The sequence below is a fragment of the Gymnoscopelus microlampas genome (assembly GCF_963454915.1).
Source record: "Gymnoscopelus microlampas genome assembly, chromosome: 3".
Lineage (NCBI taxonomy): Eukaryota > Metazoa > Chordata > Actinopteri > Myctophiformes > Myctophidae > Gymnoscopelus > Gymnoscopelus microlampas.
In genome coordinates this window covers 42,343,826-42,358,795 of record NC_139940.1, presented here as the reverse complement: position 1 = coordinate 42,358,795, position 14,970 = coordinate 42,343,826, and the positions used below count along the sequence as shown (strand labels likewise).

The following is a 14,970-nucleotide window of genomic DNA, read 5'->3' as shown; positions in this document are numbered from 1 at the left end:
TCAAAGAAAGTATAAAAAAAGTAAAATAGCTAAAATACCCCCTACAAGCTCAAAACGTGCCTCAGTGCATTGGAGCTTGTAGATCGGCTATTCTTGCATGACACTGTTGTATGGTGAAGTATAAAATGAGGCTTAAGTGGTTCTCTGAGATTGTATACTTCTTCACCATTTTTTACTCTCTTTGCTTGGCTTGGCTAAAAGATACTTCTTTTTTAGATGCCCTCAACAATGCATGCAGTAACTGAATAAAAAGTACACAAAATGCACATTGCAATCATGCCACTAAAAGGTGAATAGAAAGCCATAACTAAAGACTTGGATGCATGCTTTGGACATGGATGTTGCTGTTTGTTGTTAGTTGTTGTCATTGAACAACTGAAATATAACAGTTGTCAAGGACTCAGTTTGAGCAAAAGCCCGCAGAAGTTGGCAGTAAGGATGCTGACAACAATCTGCAAGGCATCCATCTTTAGACAAGTGCTGAGGTGTCTGTTGATAGCATGTAAAAGGAAGACAGGAAAACTTAAAGAATGATTGTCCTCACACAAAGATATGGCCATATCACAAACAACATCTAGAGGACACACTATTATTCAAGGAATCTGATCTGTTTTTAAATGCTTCCTGAAATTTGAGAACCATCAAAAATACATTACTCCAAACTGGGCCTGTGTATCGGTCGCCATGAGTAATTGGGGATTTATTCATTGGCAATGTATATAGGCTACGTGTGCCTGAAAAGAGTTGGCTAAAAACATGTGAACGTTTCTTCTTGCAGAAGTTGTCTTGTCCAGAAAGAAAACGGACAATGAATCCTCAATGGATGCTCGGCTGCAATGTTACGTCATTTTTACTGCGCGACTCCAGCCTTCTAGAAGTTGGTCTGTGTGTCTGTCTGTGTGTCTGTGTGTCCGGACTCTCCGGAGCTAATCTCGCAAACCGCTGGAGCGATCAGTGCTGAATTTCTTGTGCACACTGCCAGTAGGCCACAGTATCCACTAATTTCTTTCACATAATTTGAATAAATATCAGAATATCAGGCTGAAACCTTGGCCAAATTTGTAGTCATAGTCATAGATATGTCACAGGCTGGCCACATTTTTTTACATTTTGATTCCTGCGTTTTTGTTTATATGCATTAAAAACATAATTGACTAATTTACTCTATGGCTTAATGGCTTAAAAACATATCACTTACACTTAAATGGAGTGTAAGTGATAAGTTTTTGTAAAAAAAAATGTTTTGTTAAAGGGTTAAAGCTATATGTTCTGCTTATAATCACTGCTATAGAGTTTTTATAGTAGTTTTTATAGTCTCTCTGGGTCTTTAGTAAACAGAAAACATATTCAGGTCAGAATAACAAGAAAGAACCCCATAAACACAATTGATCAGCTTCAATTTTGTAATGTTCCAGTTCGTTTGCTCACTTCACTTACAATTTCATTTGTTTATCCTCTATTGAGTTCTCTCCTGATTGGATCAAACTGGTATCCCTACCTGAAAATGTATTTTCTCTTTACTAGCAATAATCAGAATATAGTTCTATTTAACACAGATTTTAACAAAACATATGTATAATTTACAACCACTTTAATTTATACTGTTGTACAAAGGTGTCACATGCTGGAAATAGCAGATCTTCCAGCTCACAGCCCGTGGTATAGTATGACAAAGCATACATTGGGCTTTAATCTTAAATACCTCTCCTGTGTTTCAATTTCACTGATGTTGCTGTGATACCTATGATACCTGAATTTCTCTCTGGGATCAATAAAGCTTTACCATACCTTATCTTACCTTATCTTACCTTACCTTATCTATCTATGTATCTGAAGAACAATTGGTATACTGTAACAAATGTGTACGAAAGAAAACTATGATTATGAAAATAATAAATTATACAGATATAGCTACCAAAACAATTCATGCACAGACAATGCCTACAGTAAACACAGAGACATCCGAATCTTTAAATTTGGCAGTTAATTCAGGCGTACTATTTTTAAAGTACCCCTGATTCTCCTCCCAAGTCAATTACCAGACCTCCAACTTCCCCTGGGTAACGGAGAATTCTGTTTGGTTTTTTTTTTCCTTCTTCTTTCCCTGTGTGACCTAGTTGTCTTTTGTGAGTAGGTTTTAGCAGGAGCAGTTTGACAGTCAACAGATAAGATGGATTAAGCTTTTTTTTTTTTTCATCCAGTTTTGATGTGAACAGCGTAAAAGCGGGTTAAATCATCGAGTTTCAGGAGTATTTTTAAATGCCTGGAGATAGTGTGATAAAGGCGCTAAACCTAAAGGCTTGGACTGGGAAGGTCAAGGTCGAGGTTTTAGCGACCAGCTACCCGCCGATGAGGCCAACCTTCGTCTCTCTCGGAGCGGGCTCACTGCAGCGGCCAAGTCCACCTCTCATCGCTCGGAGAAAAGATACACAGAGAAGTGAAACAAAATCCGACAAGCGCACTATGGGCAGCATCAAAGAGCAACGCACCCCTACCTTTTGTGTGCGTGTATGTATGCGTGTGTATGCACGCGCATGTGTATGTGTGTGTGTGGCTCCTGGCTGCATTTGTGTGTGCATGAAAGAGCTAGGCGTCTATAAAACAAACGTGCACGTGTGTGGTGTGACAGTGTGTGCATGTACATACACATTGTAAAAGATTGAAGTATTCCCCCATGAAAACAACTGACTGTAATCATGTTCTGATTATTTCTATTAAAAACCCCACCAATTAAATTGTTGACGTAAGAGGCAACACAGGACTGTGACACACATACTAATCAACCCGGTTTATGAAAGAGTATTAAATTATATTTTAAGGATATCATTTTGCTTGGAATCCCCCATCCTGATCTCAGGCATGCTTAACATGGGCACGGGAACTGACAGCTGTATCGCCACGTGGTACAGCTCAGCCAATCCTGAATTCATTTGAATTTTAAGTCGCTTTGCTTCTGAAGGCACTTGAGCATTATGAAAAGGTGAAGAGGCGACCGAAATCAAAATCAAAATGAAAGACCGGTCAAAATTGTTGTTGTTGTTGTTATCACAAGTTTATCTATCAGCATGTCACATCGGTCCAACACGAGACGTGAAGTTGGGTTGGAGACATTATTTTTAAGGAGGACATAGTTAGACACATTTTGAGGACGTCGATTCCAGCACTGCTGCTCATGTCGGTGACAGGGAAGAGTAATCCTATACACAGGCTGCTATTGTGAAATGAGAAACTAGCCTCCTTCACTGCCAGAGACCAGATGCACCTCTCTCTCTCTCTCTCTCTGTCCTAATCTGTAAACGACTTAAAGGAGCCTTATCTCCAGGCTCTTCTGCTTCATTTCATGCTTGATTTACTTTAATTTGTCTGATAGGGCACAAGGATTTGGAAATGGCCCATCTTTCGGTGGAAAATGTTCTGATTTTTCTCTGGCATTGTTATGTGGAGGTTTTTGACTTTTCTCTCTCCCTCTCTTTTTCTTTCTCTCTCTCTCCCTCTCCTCCATCGCCATCTCTCTCTCTCACTCCCACTTACTCTCTCCCTCTATCCATCTCTCTTTTTCCTTTCCTTGAGAGGGGAATCTTGCTCCAGTGCAACAGTCTGTTTGAGTGCATTTAGATTCGAGCTAACGCAGCAGAAACAAGTTTTCCATGTGGTGTGATTTTGTGATGGGCAACGGCGACACTGGAGTCGTGTTTGCCTTTCAGATTCACATTGGGTGCGGTGCAGCCGAGTGCTTCAAACCACAAAGATCTTATGTTTAAGTTAAGAGGCGACTGGCCCTCCAGTTTAGCAAGTGGGTGAGCGGCTGGCACTGATAAAGTTGCTCCACAATGAAGGGACGGGGCGACAAGCGTCATGTCTGCAGACGCCTTGACTTCTTTTCTGCTAGCGGAACTCAAGTCCTTCCATGGCTGTCTGGCTGTTCCCATCACCAAGACGTTTCACCACTTATATTTTGTGACTGAATGGCAGCAGAAGGCAGTCAGCTATGATTCCAGAGGCCATATCTTACCAGATCCTGAATAATCTCAATTCCCTCCCACCAATGAGCCAAGCATAGAAGCAACACAAAAACCCACAGAGAAAGAATACAAGTAGACCGGGATGAGCTGCCTGAGCGGACTGCATGCACTGTGTGTGTAGATGGCTGACATAATGACACTGGTCCTCTCTACAGAGTCACAGTGGACAATGATGGGCAACAAGGACATATACAGACAGGCTGCATTAAGCTGCTTGAGGGTTTTTGTGTTTATTTTGTGTTATTAAAATAATTAAGAAAAAATATCAGTAGTGATTAAACCCATAAACAAGACTTGGATATGGACATTATTGTTTAACCCATTAAGACCTGGAACGCATCTGTGTGACTTTAGATTTCTTTGGCTATTCAAAAATAGCAGATATACAAGCTCATAGCACGGCACTCGGTGCCGCGCTATAAGCTTGTAGATCTGCTATTTTTGAAAAATCTTCAAACATTTTTTTTTTTAATTTTTCAAACATTTTTTTTAGAAAACATTTTTAAGAATCGTGTGAAATGTGTGTGTATGTATATATATATATATATACACTGAATATGTACAGTATATATATATATATATGTACAGTATATACTCTGTACTGTATACCCGTTTGTAATTAATAGATGTGTTATAGCTCAGTTAGTCCACACTGCAACATGCAGCGTCACTAACCCAACGTCTTTACACAATAAGCATTATTGAACAACCAACCAGTCACATGCAAGCATGCAATAAATGCAAGAGAAAATGCATACACAGTACACACACGCGCACACACACGCACACACGCGCACACACAACACACACTCACACACACACACACACACACACACACACACACACACACACATCCAAAAACACACAACTGTGAACACATGCACGCACGCACGCACGCACAATCACAAACATGCGCATACACACTCACAACATGCACACATACACACACGTGCACGTGCACACAGGCAGGGAGACCATTGAAATTCATCTCACAGCCTGAATTTACTTAACTGCGGGTCTGTGCGCAGTGATAAACGGAGTGATGATCCGGCAACACGTCTTTATCCATGCTTTGCTTTAATTAACGGCGGCTTGTTTGTTGAAAAGATGATTAATATGCCAATGAAAATTGCATAATTGAATACCACAACACTCACACAATCAGGGAGGAACATGCAGTTTTTTTTTATTAACTTTTTTTATTATCATTATTATTATATTATTTGGTATTTTAATTCAGTTGACAAGCGGTTCCCACCCCCCACCTCTAAACCCCCACCCCCCCCCAGCTCACACCTCGGGCAAACAAAAAGGAGGGTAGAATCGGTGTGACCGGGGGGCCAAGCTGGGGGCCACGCCGGGCACAGCTGTTCATCACCACTGAGGGGCCCGTCAGAGACAGGGGCACTGCTCTGATATCAATACCTTTCACTGTGAAGGGTATGTATATATTTTACTCTGTGTGGGTGCGCGTGGGTGTGTGTGTGTGGGTGTGAGAGAGAGAGAGAGAGAGAGAGAGAGAGAGAGAGAGAGAGAGAGAGAGAGAGAGAGAGAGAGAGAGGGAGGGGATGCAGTGATGGGATGAGGTGAAGGTAGGTACACCACACAGTGCAATCCTAAGTGTTCATTTAACACTGAGGGTGCAGATGCAACCAAAGGGACCCTGGGTTTTACAGTGTGGGTGGGATTCTGTACACATTCCTGTGGCCAAATGGGAATGCCATTATGGGGACACAAAGCTGAATTAAAGTAAAACACGACTCTACACATGAATATGAAATGAAGCACTATCTCAGACTTGGGCATCCAGATTTAGCGAAAATCCCCACAGAACCATGCATGAAGAAAGAAAATTTGAAGCAAGTCACTCAAATATACTTTGTGTTTTCCGCACACACAAAAGAAGGAATGAGCAGAATGAGCCAAGGCACAAGTAAGTTTCACTTGACTAATTCAGAGTTTACCCAGCATTACATCCCCTAACACAACTTGTGTGAATGTCTCCATGTAAATGCTGAATACACACATCAAATATTCAGCCAATTACAATGATACCTCTTAGAAATAAAATAAAATGGGCACAGCCACAGCAGTGCCTGGGAGGGTAAGCATCACAGAACAAACAGCGTTCGCAGAGCTAAAGAAAGACGCGCTAGGAGTCAAGTCCCCGGAGGCAGAAACACTACCACCAACCGTGTTTTAAAACCAGCCTTTTTAAGCAACAGCTCTCGTTTTCACTGAAATCCTTAGACTCCTGCAACCGAAATAGCGCCCACAATAGAAGGTGCCATTGTGAGCTGTGCTAAATGGACACATAGCCTATTGAAATGCGGACAAAAAAAATGGTCGAAAGCGAATTATCTTATTAAGGGGAATTCTTTACTGTGCCATAACCCACACATTCACACACAAACACTGGAACTAGAAATGAATACAGTGACATCTTCCTCAAAATGATAAGAACAGTGATTGCATTTAGCCCTATTTTAGATTATATAACTAACAGCCATGAAGTTCCACTATAAAGCCTCTTAGTATAGCGGATCAGTGACTAAATTTGCATCAAGGCGATTCAGCATAGGAGTACAGTGATTTGTCTAATCTCTTGTTGCATATTTTCATCGTTATAATCATACATTCAACGTGTGCGCGTGCGCGCGCGTGCGTGTGTGTGTGTGTGTGTGTGTGTGTGTGTGTTTTGGAATGGAGGTAGGTGAACGTGATGTGTGTACACAAAACCATTGTGAATCATTTCACCAAGAGTGCGAAAATAAACTTATCAGGAAAAGCGATGGACAATGTTTACAGATACAGACATTTATTGCAATTTAGTTTAACATCACTTAGGGACCCCAGAACTACTCGCAGAGTAGCTGATGATGGACTTTCATCAACAGTATCAGCTATCTCATAGTGTCATTCATGTTTCACGAGACTTGTCAGGAGACTCTGAATAAACCCCTGGAGGAGGGAGATAAAACCATCCTTTTGAGAGAGAATTGCCATGATGCACGTCCAAATTTCATGATTACAAGAAAAGAAGGGGGGGGGGGAAACGCAAATGAAAGCCTGTGCAGAAAGTTTTCAGTTTGCTGATATAACAGTCAACAGTGTCTATAAGTCTACTTAAAACGCTTAGGTATCAGCCGAGGCAGCTGCGACATCCCCGTCTTATGATTCTGTCAAGACAGTACACTATCAAACCTTTCATTCCATTCCCAAGCTACATTTCCGGTGACAAAAGCCCTGCGAAAGCCTCCTGAAGGATTCATCTATATCCTAATTTTACCAATCCAATTTAACTGGAGCAGCCGGAGTGGTCTGAGCACTAGTTTACCAATCTTTGCTTTCCAAGACTCAGTGTGCTGAAGGCTGGAGGGGTTCAATCAATGGTGCTTTGATCTCGGCTGGAACCATAATTATTTAACATTGTTACAAGGATTTCTCTAATCCATCCTACCATTAAATCCCTTTTACACCCTCATCTTCTGCAGCCTAATCTGCATCTGGGCTCCGTTTGTCTCTCTCCCTCATTCCGGCTCGCCCCTCCTTCCTTACAACACCCTGACTTTATAGCAGACATGGGTTCCAAGTTACGTAGAAACGTTAGAAATGCCCTATGCACGGCACGGAGAGCCACCTGACTGAGGGCATGTCAGCACACAATCATTTAAATGCAGAACTCTTAACGTTTAACCGGTATTTGATTCTAGACTTGCTGTCAGCTCACTTTAATTTCTATTCAGTTAAGGAAGTGGATTTTCGTTTAAAAAAATCAATTATTTAGAAGTATTTGGAAAAAGAAGATTCTAATTTGCAAACTGGAACTGAAAATAAAAGTGCTATCTTAAGTTAATAAATGACAGTATAAATTTACTCATGAAATTAGCTGAATTATAAGTGAGTTGAACATGATCTGAACCAACAAGTCCGTTATAAATCAGAGACGCCTCTGAGGGTTGGCCTCACTTTAAGCTTTCTTTTGATTTCAATTTGACTAAAACAAGAACTTCCTTCAGATGAACTGGGTGCATATAAAATGTTCAAGTGAACGTATCGAATGTTTAATCCCATCTGTTTATATTGTTGTGAGTCATTTTGACTCAAAAAAAAAAGAAAGGTCCCACCGTCCTCCTGCAAATATTTGCATGTCTGTGTTTCGCCACGATATAAATAGCAGCACGGGCCACCGCAAACATTTGTTGAGGCACCTGCCACACCACCGTAGCCATCTGGGCCTCCAATTCTCCTAGCATAACATATGTGCATAAAACCTGAAATGGTTATTGTTTTTGTGCGAGCGTGTGTGTGTGTGCGCGTGTGTGTGCGCGTGCGTGTGCGTGTGCGTGTGCGCGTGTGTGTGTGTGTGTGTGTGTGTGTGTGTGGACTGAAAGAGGAAGGTTCAGCCACAAGCACTTCTGGGCTGGCTGGAGTCAAGATTGAAGCCTAATTCATAATTCGTCGTATGGCGGTGTTGCACGTAGAAAATAGCAGATCTAGAAGCTCACGACGCGTCTCCATCCGACGCGTCGTGAGCTTGTAGAGCTTGTAGATCTGCTATTTTCGGCGCGAGAGCATGAGACTCAGAGAAGCGCATGAAGAGAAGCCACGTTTTCCCGGAGAGCGTTTTATGGTTTGATGTCTTAAAAGGGGGGAGGGTGGAGGAAGATGAAGAAGGATTGGGGTGGCAGGAGGTGGGCTCCGCTTGTGTCCAACTGTCAGGTACCATCTCGGACGGCCACTCCTTCATCTGACCCCTGCCTGGCCGTGGCCCGTGCCCAGCTGGCACCAAGAGGCGAGCAGGCTGGGCCGTGCCCGTCAGGGACAGCCAAGCGAGGAGATTTGTGGGCAAGGTGGTCACATCGCTTCTGTTACCTTTGTGTTTAGTGCTCATCTCCTCCTCCTTCTCGCTTGTTTCACTGCCTTTGTTTAAGCAACCTTTTTTTGCACCTTTTTCCAGAGTTCTCTGTTGCATTATCTTAAATCTGGATTTTCGCTTATCTCGTGTGGGGAGAACGAGGCGGCGTATTGTTTCAAAAGTAAATAGTCAATATGATAACGCAGCGCTTGGGATTAAAGGTTATAGTGCACATTACGAGTGTATGTTATCACCTATAAAACCCACTTCATTGGGTCACAGTAGATTCACATACAATAAAACACTACACTGGACCAGATATTATTTCCTACAGCACATGCACATCCTGTAGAAATGGCATGGCTGCTTACAATGGCAGCACTCTCAGAAACCCAGAGTTTCCACGAGTTTTATAGGGGGGTGTGGCTTACACCAGCAGACATTTAGATAAGGCTGAGAACAAGTTCATTAGCAGAGTTAGCTAGCTAACACCCTTCATTCTCAATTAGCCTAGAGGAGAGGAAGTCTGAGAGAGAGAGAGAGAGAGAGAGAGAAAGAGAGAGAGAGAGAGAATGAGAAGGCTGAGATCCTTATCACCGCTAGTCCATGAAAATGAATACAATAGCTTGACATGCTATCACCCATATCGGTGGCTGATTGCAAAACATCCGTGACTGGAAATGAACATTAAAAAGAAGATTGCTGTGCAGATTTGCTTAAGGTCATATTTCTAGAGAAAGCGAGAGAGAGAGACAGAGAGATGAAGAGACGGAGGAAACTGACTGGGTGTTCTGGGAGGATCCACGTCAGAAGCCTACATAGTAAAATTCGGAGTGTTAATTTACAGTAACTGAGAGTGCACAAATGAAAATAAATGGAGCTTTAAGGACTGTAACTCCCAGAATGGTACAAATGGAGACAAATGGACCCATAAGGGTCCATTTATAAACTGAGGAAGGTCACATTGTGACCACTGAAGAAGGTCACAGGACATAAAGCTTGCATTAACCCCTTAAACCCCATGTGAATAACCGGAGTCCCTCAGGGCTCAATACTAGTGTTTCTTTCTGTTTTGGGTTATTGTGGGGAAAGCTTTCGCAGAAAATAGCAGATCGGCAAGCTCACAACACGTCGCAGCAATACGGATGCTGATGTTTAAGTGGTTAAACTTAAGATATCTGCAAAGCGTTTTGAGGTGGAGTTCAGCTGCTGTTCGTTCTGTTTCGTACGCTCTCTTTGAGTTAAAATAACACTCCGGAATTTACAGTGTAGTACTCCGAACAACAGAGAAAGAATGAGCTATCAGATTAATAGCGAGTCACGCGGCTCTCCGCCGTCGCAGACAGGAAGACAGACAGAGAGCAGGGACCAGCCCCAGACGCCACTTGACTTGATGAGCTGCTAAAGCGGGGGGATGAAATACCAGAAAAGAAAAAAAGAAAAAAAAAACTTCAATTGCAGGATGTATATCGTGAAACCTTTTGTTGTTACTCTGCAAAAAAGAGAACCGGTATGAAGGTGCTTCAATGGAATCACCAAAGCAGGTGGGCATGTTCTGAGTTAGCCCACCTCATTAAAAAAAGCTTCACTCCCCTTTTATGCAATATAGCCATTACATTAACATCCTATTCAGATGCACACACAGAGTGATTAAAAATTATCTGTTGGTGATCGTAATCGCACCTGCTTAAACTTAAGCCAAAGGCAACGACAAAGAACTTTTTGAATGTGGCCACTATCTGAACATTTACAAAGAGATTAAAGGGTAGACAGTCTCAAACTAAATAAATTTGCTTTTAATCGCTTTGAACAGGAAGTCATGTCATTTCAAATGTACCCTATCTGATTGTCTGATTCCACTCTTTATTCAAATTATAACATGCCCATCTGACTTTTCCCACACAATGGGGAAAATTAAAAAGGGAAATGACCTTTCTTGGCAGCCATGATGTGAGAGTGAATGGCATTATTATTATGCTCCAAGATTAATTTCTGCCCATTTTGTGCTGCCCATTGAGAAAACAGAGGAAGAGTACAAATGCCTCACTGTAACTTTGCCCGGCTAATTGGTTTGGTATGCGTCATGGAAAACGCACGTTAGATCATCTGTTGATTGCAGGCATTCATATTGGCGGGTGGTACAGAATGTAGTTCAGAACTGCCTCGATGCCCAACAGTGCAACCGTTAATCAAACTAATCGATTTAATCGAATATACAAAAAGACAATCGATAATTGACCATTTAATAAAATAATCGATTTAATCGAATATACAAAAATACAATCAATAATTGACCATTTAATAAAATAATCGATTTATAATCAATCTGTATTTAGGGCATGTCATAATAGGAAACTAGCTTTAAAGGGCAAGACCACTTTGTTAGAGGTTTGGTGTTGTGTAGTTACCTTGCCACGATGTAACTCCAAAGGTGGACAAGAAATAAAAAATAATTGCTCCATTGATTAGAAACGGAGAATTCAAAATATGCTCCTCATTGACTTACATTGTATGGTAAAACAGCTCTCAAAGTCACTCTTTTAGTACGTAAACGAACACAAACAAAGTTTGTGACAATTCAGACAATATAGATCATCACCAAACCCAGAACTGTTTATTTTTTTAATAAAAATACCAACTTCCTGCAGATTTTACTATTTGAAGATCCGGATCCGGATCCGCGGATCCAGTCCGGGTTTTCTTCATAATAAAAATAGCAAAATCAACAAAGTGGTCTTGCCCTTTAAATATATATATATATATTGTAGATCTGCTATTTAAAAAAATGTTAGTGGTTAATCCACTCATTTATAATAAATACATATATTTTATGCTTCTCGATTATTCAATTAATCAAAAAAGTAATCGATAGAATAATTGCTAAGAAGATAATTGATAGAGAACAGTATGGCTAAACAGACTGGAAGACTATCTGCCCACATGAGTATGTGAGTTCTGTTCCCCCGGGGGGAACCATACATATATGAAAATGTGTTCCCTTTGAGTTTTATCGGACAGAGGCGTGTGCTAAATGACATGTTTTAGTATGTATTACAGTAGAGGTTATAAAGCAGCGTTGCTGTCTCCAAACTGGATATCGCGTGATAACGCAGAGGCACTGGTCCGCAGGGCTGACCACCAGATACCGGCTTGTCTGTGGTTCGCTGTATCATTAAATGGCTCCCATGTCCTCCCGATCAGGTCCTCGGCTGCAGCTGTTGGAACCAACCCTACACTGAACGATGAGACAAATCCACTACTTTAATCCCGTAATGCCTGCTTTGTACTTCGCCCGCACGGCGGTGTCGCTCGCCGAGTATAACGGATTCTCAAGCTGGCGCCTGGCGATGCGTCGCGGAAAAAATCTGTTACTGTCGCCGAGCGACACCGTCGCGCGACAAAGTATAAGTCAGGCTTAAGAGTCTTTGTCTGTCTCAGATTTTTGTCTCTCCATTTCTCTCTCTCTCTCTCTCTGCACAGTTCTCTCTCACTGGTTTCTCTCTCTCTCTCTCTCACCCCCGCCCCCCCTCTTCTCTGCTTGTCCAGCAGTGTGTTCTGAGCCGCTAATTCCCATTCTGACGGCCGCGGAGAGGCAGGAAGCATAATTACAGTCAGTCATAGATCCAGTCATAGTACATCCATCCCGCCTTTCAAAGCACTATTTTTAAGCTCAGCATTTTCTTGCCCAAAAGGGCCTTTTTCCGCATGTGATGCCTTCTTTTTGTCACGGCCCCCACACTTCTGAGCTGACCCCCTCAGCCCTGTCTCCTGACTGATCACAGTGATGGTTTATTACTGTCGTCCCTCCGCTCTTATCTTTAGCCAGCAATGCTCATTTCCTTCCCCAGATTTAAATGCAAATGTGAAATTTAATGATAAATGCATTATCTGATAGGTGTGATAACACTGATTCACTGTCAGTATAAAATACACACCCCAGGGGGCTTCTGGCTAGCTAGCACAACTTGCCAAAATCCACTTTTTTCTCTCGCTTTTAGAAAATATATAAACGCATGTACCTGCAATAAATTCTCGAGGTCATATTGCGCATTAAATGGAACTGTATTCTGTGTGTTCAGCAGTGTGGGCGTAGGCGTACTGCCGAACAGTAATTGCTGCGTAACTAGTATGTTATTATCCATCACAGTGATGAAGTGACTTTAAATAAAGAGGGCAAAACAAGATAATGGAAAGTCTAAACACTCGAAGAAACCAAGGAAAATATGCCTGGTACTGTAACAGGATATTTTCAAAAAAAGAAAAGCTCCAATTTCTAGTGATTACTATGGGGTTTCTTTGGGAAGCTAGTCTCTTTTCAAGTACAGTACAGAAAGATTAACAGCAAAGCAACTAAATCTAGCTAGCCCATTCAATCATGGTAACCTAATGTACTGTACAAGCTGAATGGTAAATGTATACCATTTAGCTGATCACATCACAACAACCCAAACCATTTCCCCTCTACAGTAGTTGTAGAAAGAATGCAGAAGATGTATTCCAACTTCAGAAACATTAGAGGTTGTGCTATTATTATGTTCCTCCATTCCTCTTTTGAAAATCAAAGCTTTTCATCAAGGAGGAATATTTTATAGCGCGATGCACATTTCTAAAATGAACTGTGCACATGATTCTATCTATTTGGTAGCTTATACAGTGTTATCATGCAGTCGTGCAGGTTTATCTCATCTCGGTAATGGTCAATGCTTTCTAAAGAAGGGAAGTGATGTTATTGGTTGGCTTACTTGGTCCATCCCAGTCTTCTGGTGGGTGTCTGCTCTTCTCGTTCTGTCCGTCCATCTCCGAATCCCCTGCTTCTCGATTGCCATCCTCCTCTCCTGTAAGAAGGAGAAACGGTTGAATGGTACATAATACACATTCAATCCAGGTTTAACCACTTAAACCCTATACTTCGTCGCCAGGTGTCCCACAGGGATTTATACTCGATCCCCTCCCTTTTTTTTCTCCAAAAACAGCCGATCTACTGTAACTAGCTTGTGGCTCTGCTATTTTCGCTGAATGTTCACTCTAGAAAAGGGACAATAGGGGTTCATGTAGTTAATGTCTACACGTGGTTTAATTCAACACTGTATTATTTATGGACTGCAATATATTTCCAAACAAGGAATTTTGCAAACAACTTTGGGACATTGTCCTTGTGGAAGGAAGTCAGGATGTAAAGCCAAGACACTCCGGTCATGCCACCCATGTAATACTCATTGTTAAATGTCACAATCAGCGGTAATGTATGCAATTGCCAAGCACCCCAGATGTTTTGCATGCGTGCGTGCATGCGGATGTCCGAGTTGTGTGCGTCTGTGCCATCCATTTGTCTGCATGTGCACACATGCTTTCGCATGCATGCATGCTGTGTGCATGTGTGTGTGTGTGTGTGTGTGTGTGTGTGTGTGTGTGTGTGTGTGTGTGTGTGTGTGTGTGTGTTTGTGTACACGTGATTGCATGCGTAAGTATTAATATACATGTGAGGGTCAAATGTCCCCACAAGTATAGTAGAATTTGAGAAATCAACATTGTGAGGACAATTGTCTTGATCCTCACAAGAGAAACTGTTTTGTTTTTTGTTGTTGTTGATTTCTTTGGCTTTTTCTGCCTTTATTGATAGATACAGTAGACTGACAGGAAATGGGGAGAGAGAGATTGGGATTCGAACCCACGACACGCTGTCAGGCTGCCTAGGTGCCCGGACCGCTACACCAGCCATTCGGGCCAGAAACCGTTGTTTTATGGTTAAAAAAAAAGATTGAAACTTATAATTAGGAAATGATTCAGGCTGGGGTTATAGGGTTAGGATTAGGCATTTAGAGGTTAGGTTTAGGAGTTATAGGGTTGAAGTTATGGCTGATTTATACTTAGTTATGTGCTGGTGTTGTGCACCAAAAATAGCCGATCAACAAGCTCACAAGGTGTCACAGCGTGGAGACACCTTGTGAGCTTGTAGATTGCCTATTTTCAGCCTGTGTGTGTGCCTGGGGTGTGCATCCATGTGATTACTGTATGTATGTTCTTCTGTCTGCCTCTCTTGAGTGTGTTGTGTGACTTGCGGCTAACACCAGGTCCAGCTGCTGCACACTT

At 41.9% G+C, this 14,970-nt stretch overlaps 1 protein-coding gene across 1 annotated transcript in view; it reads right to left on the bottom strand.

Moving 5' to 3' along the window:
• Window positions 1–14,970, bottom strand: part of zfpm2a (zinc finger protein, FOG family member 2a) — a gene marked incomplete at its 3' end in the record, with an annotated part of 144,399 nt that overhangs the window by 79,205 nt on the left and 50,224 nt on the right. Inside the window, exon 3 of the mRNA XM_084053345.1 lies at window positions 13,623–13,715. Within this exon, the coding sequence (XP_083909471.1) occupies window positions 13,623–13,715 (93 nt within the window). The remainder of the gene's footprint in view (window positions 1–13,622; window positions 13,716–14,970) is intronic.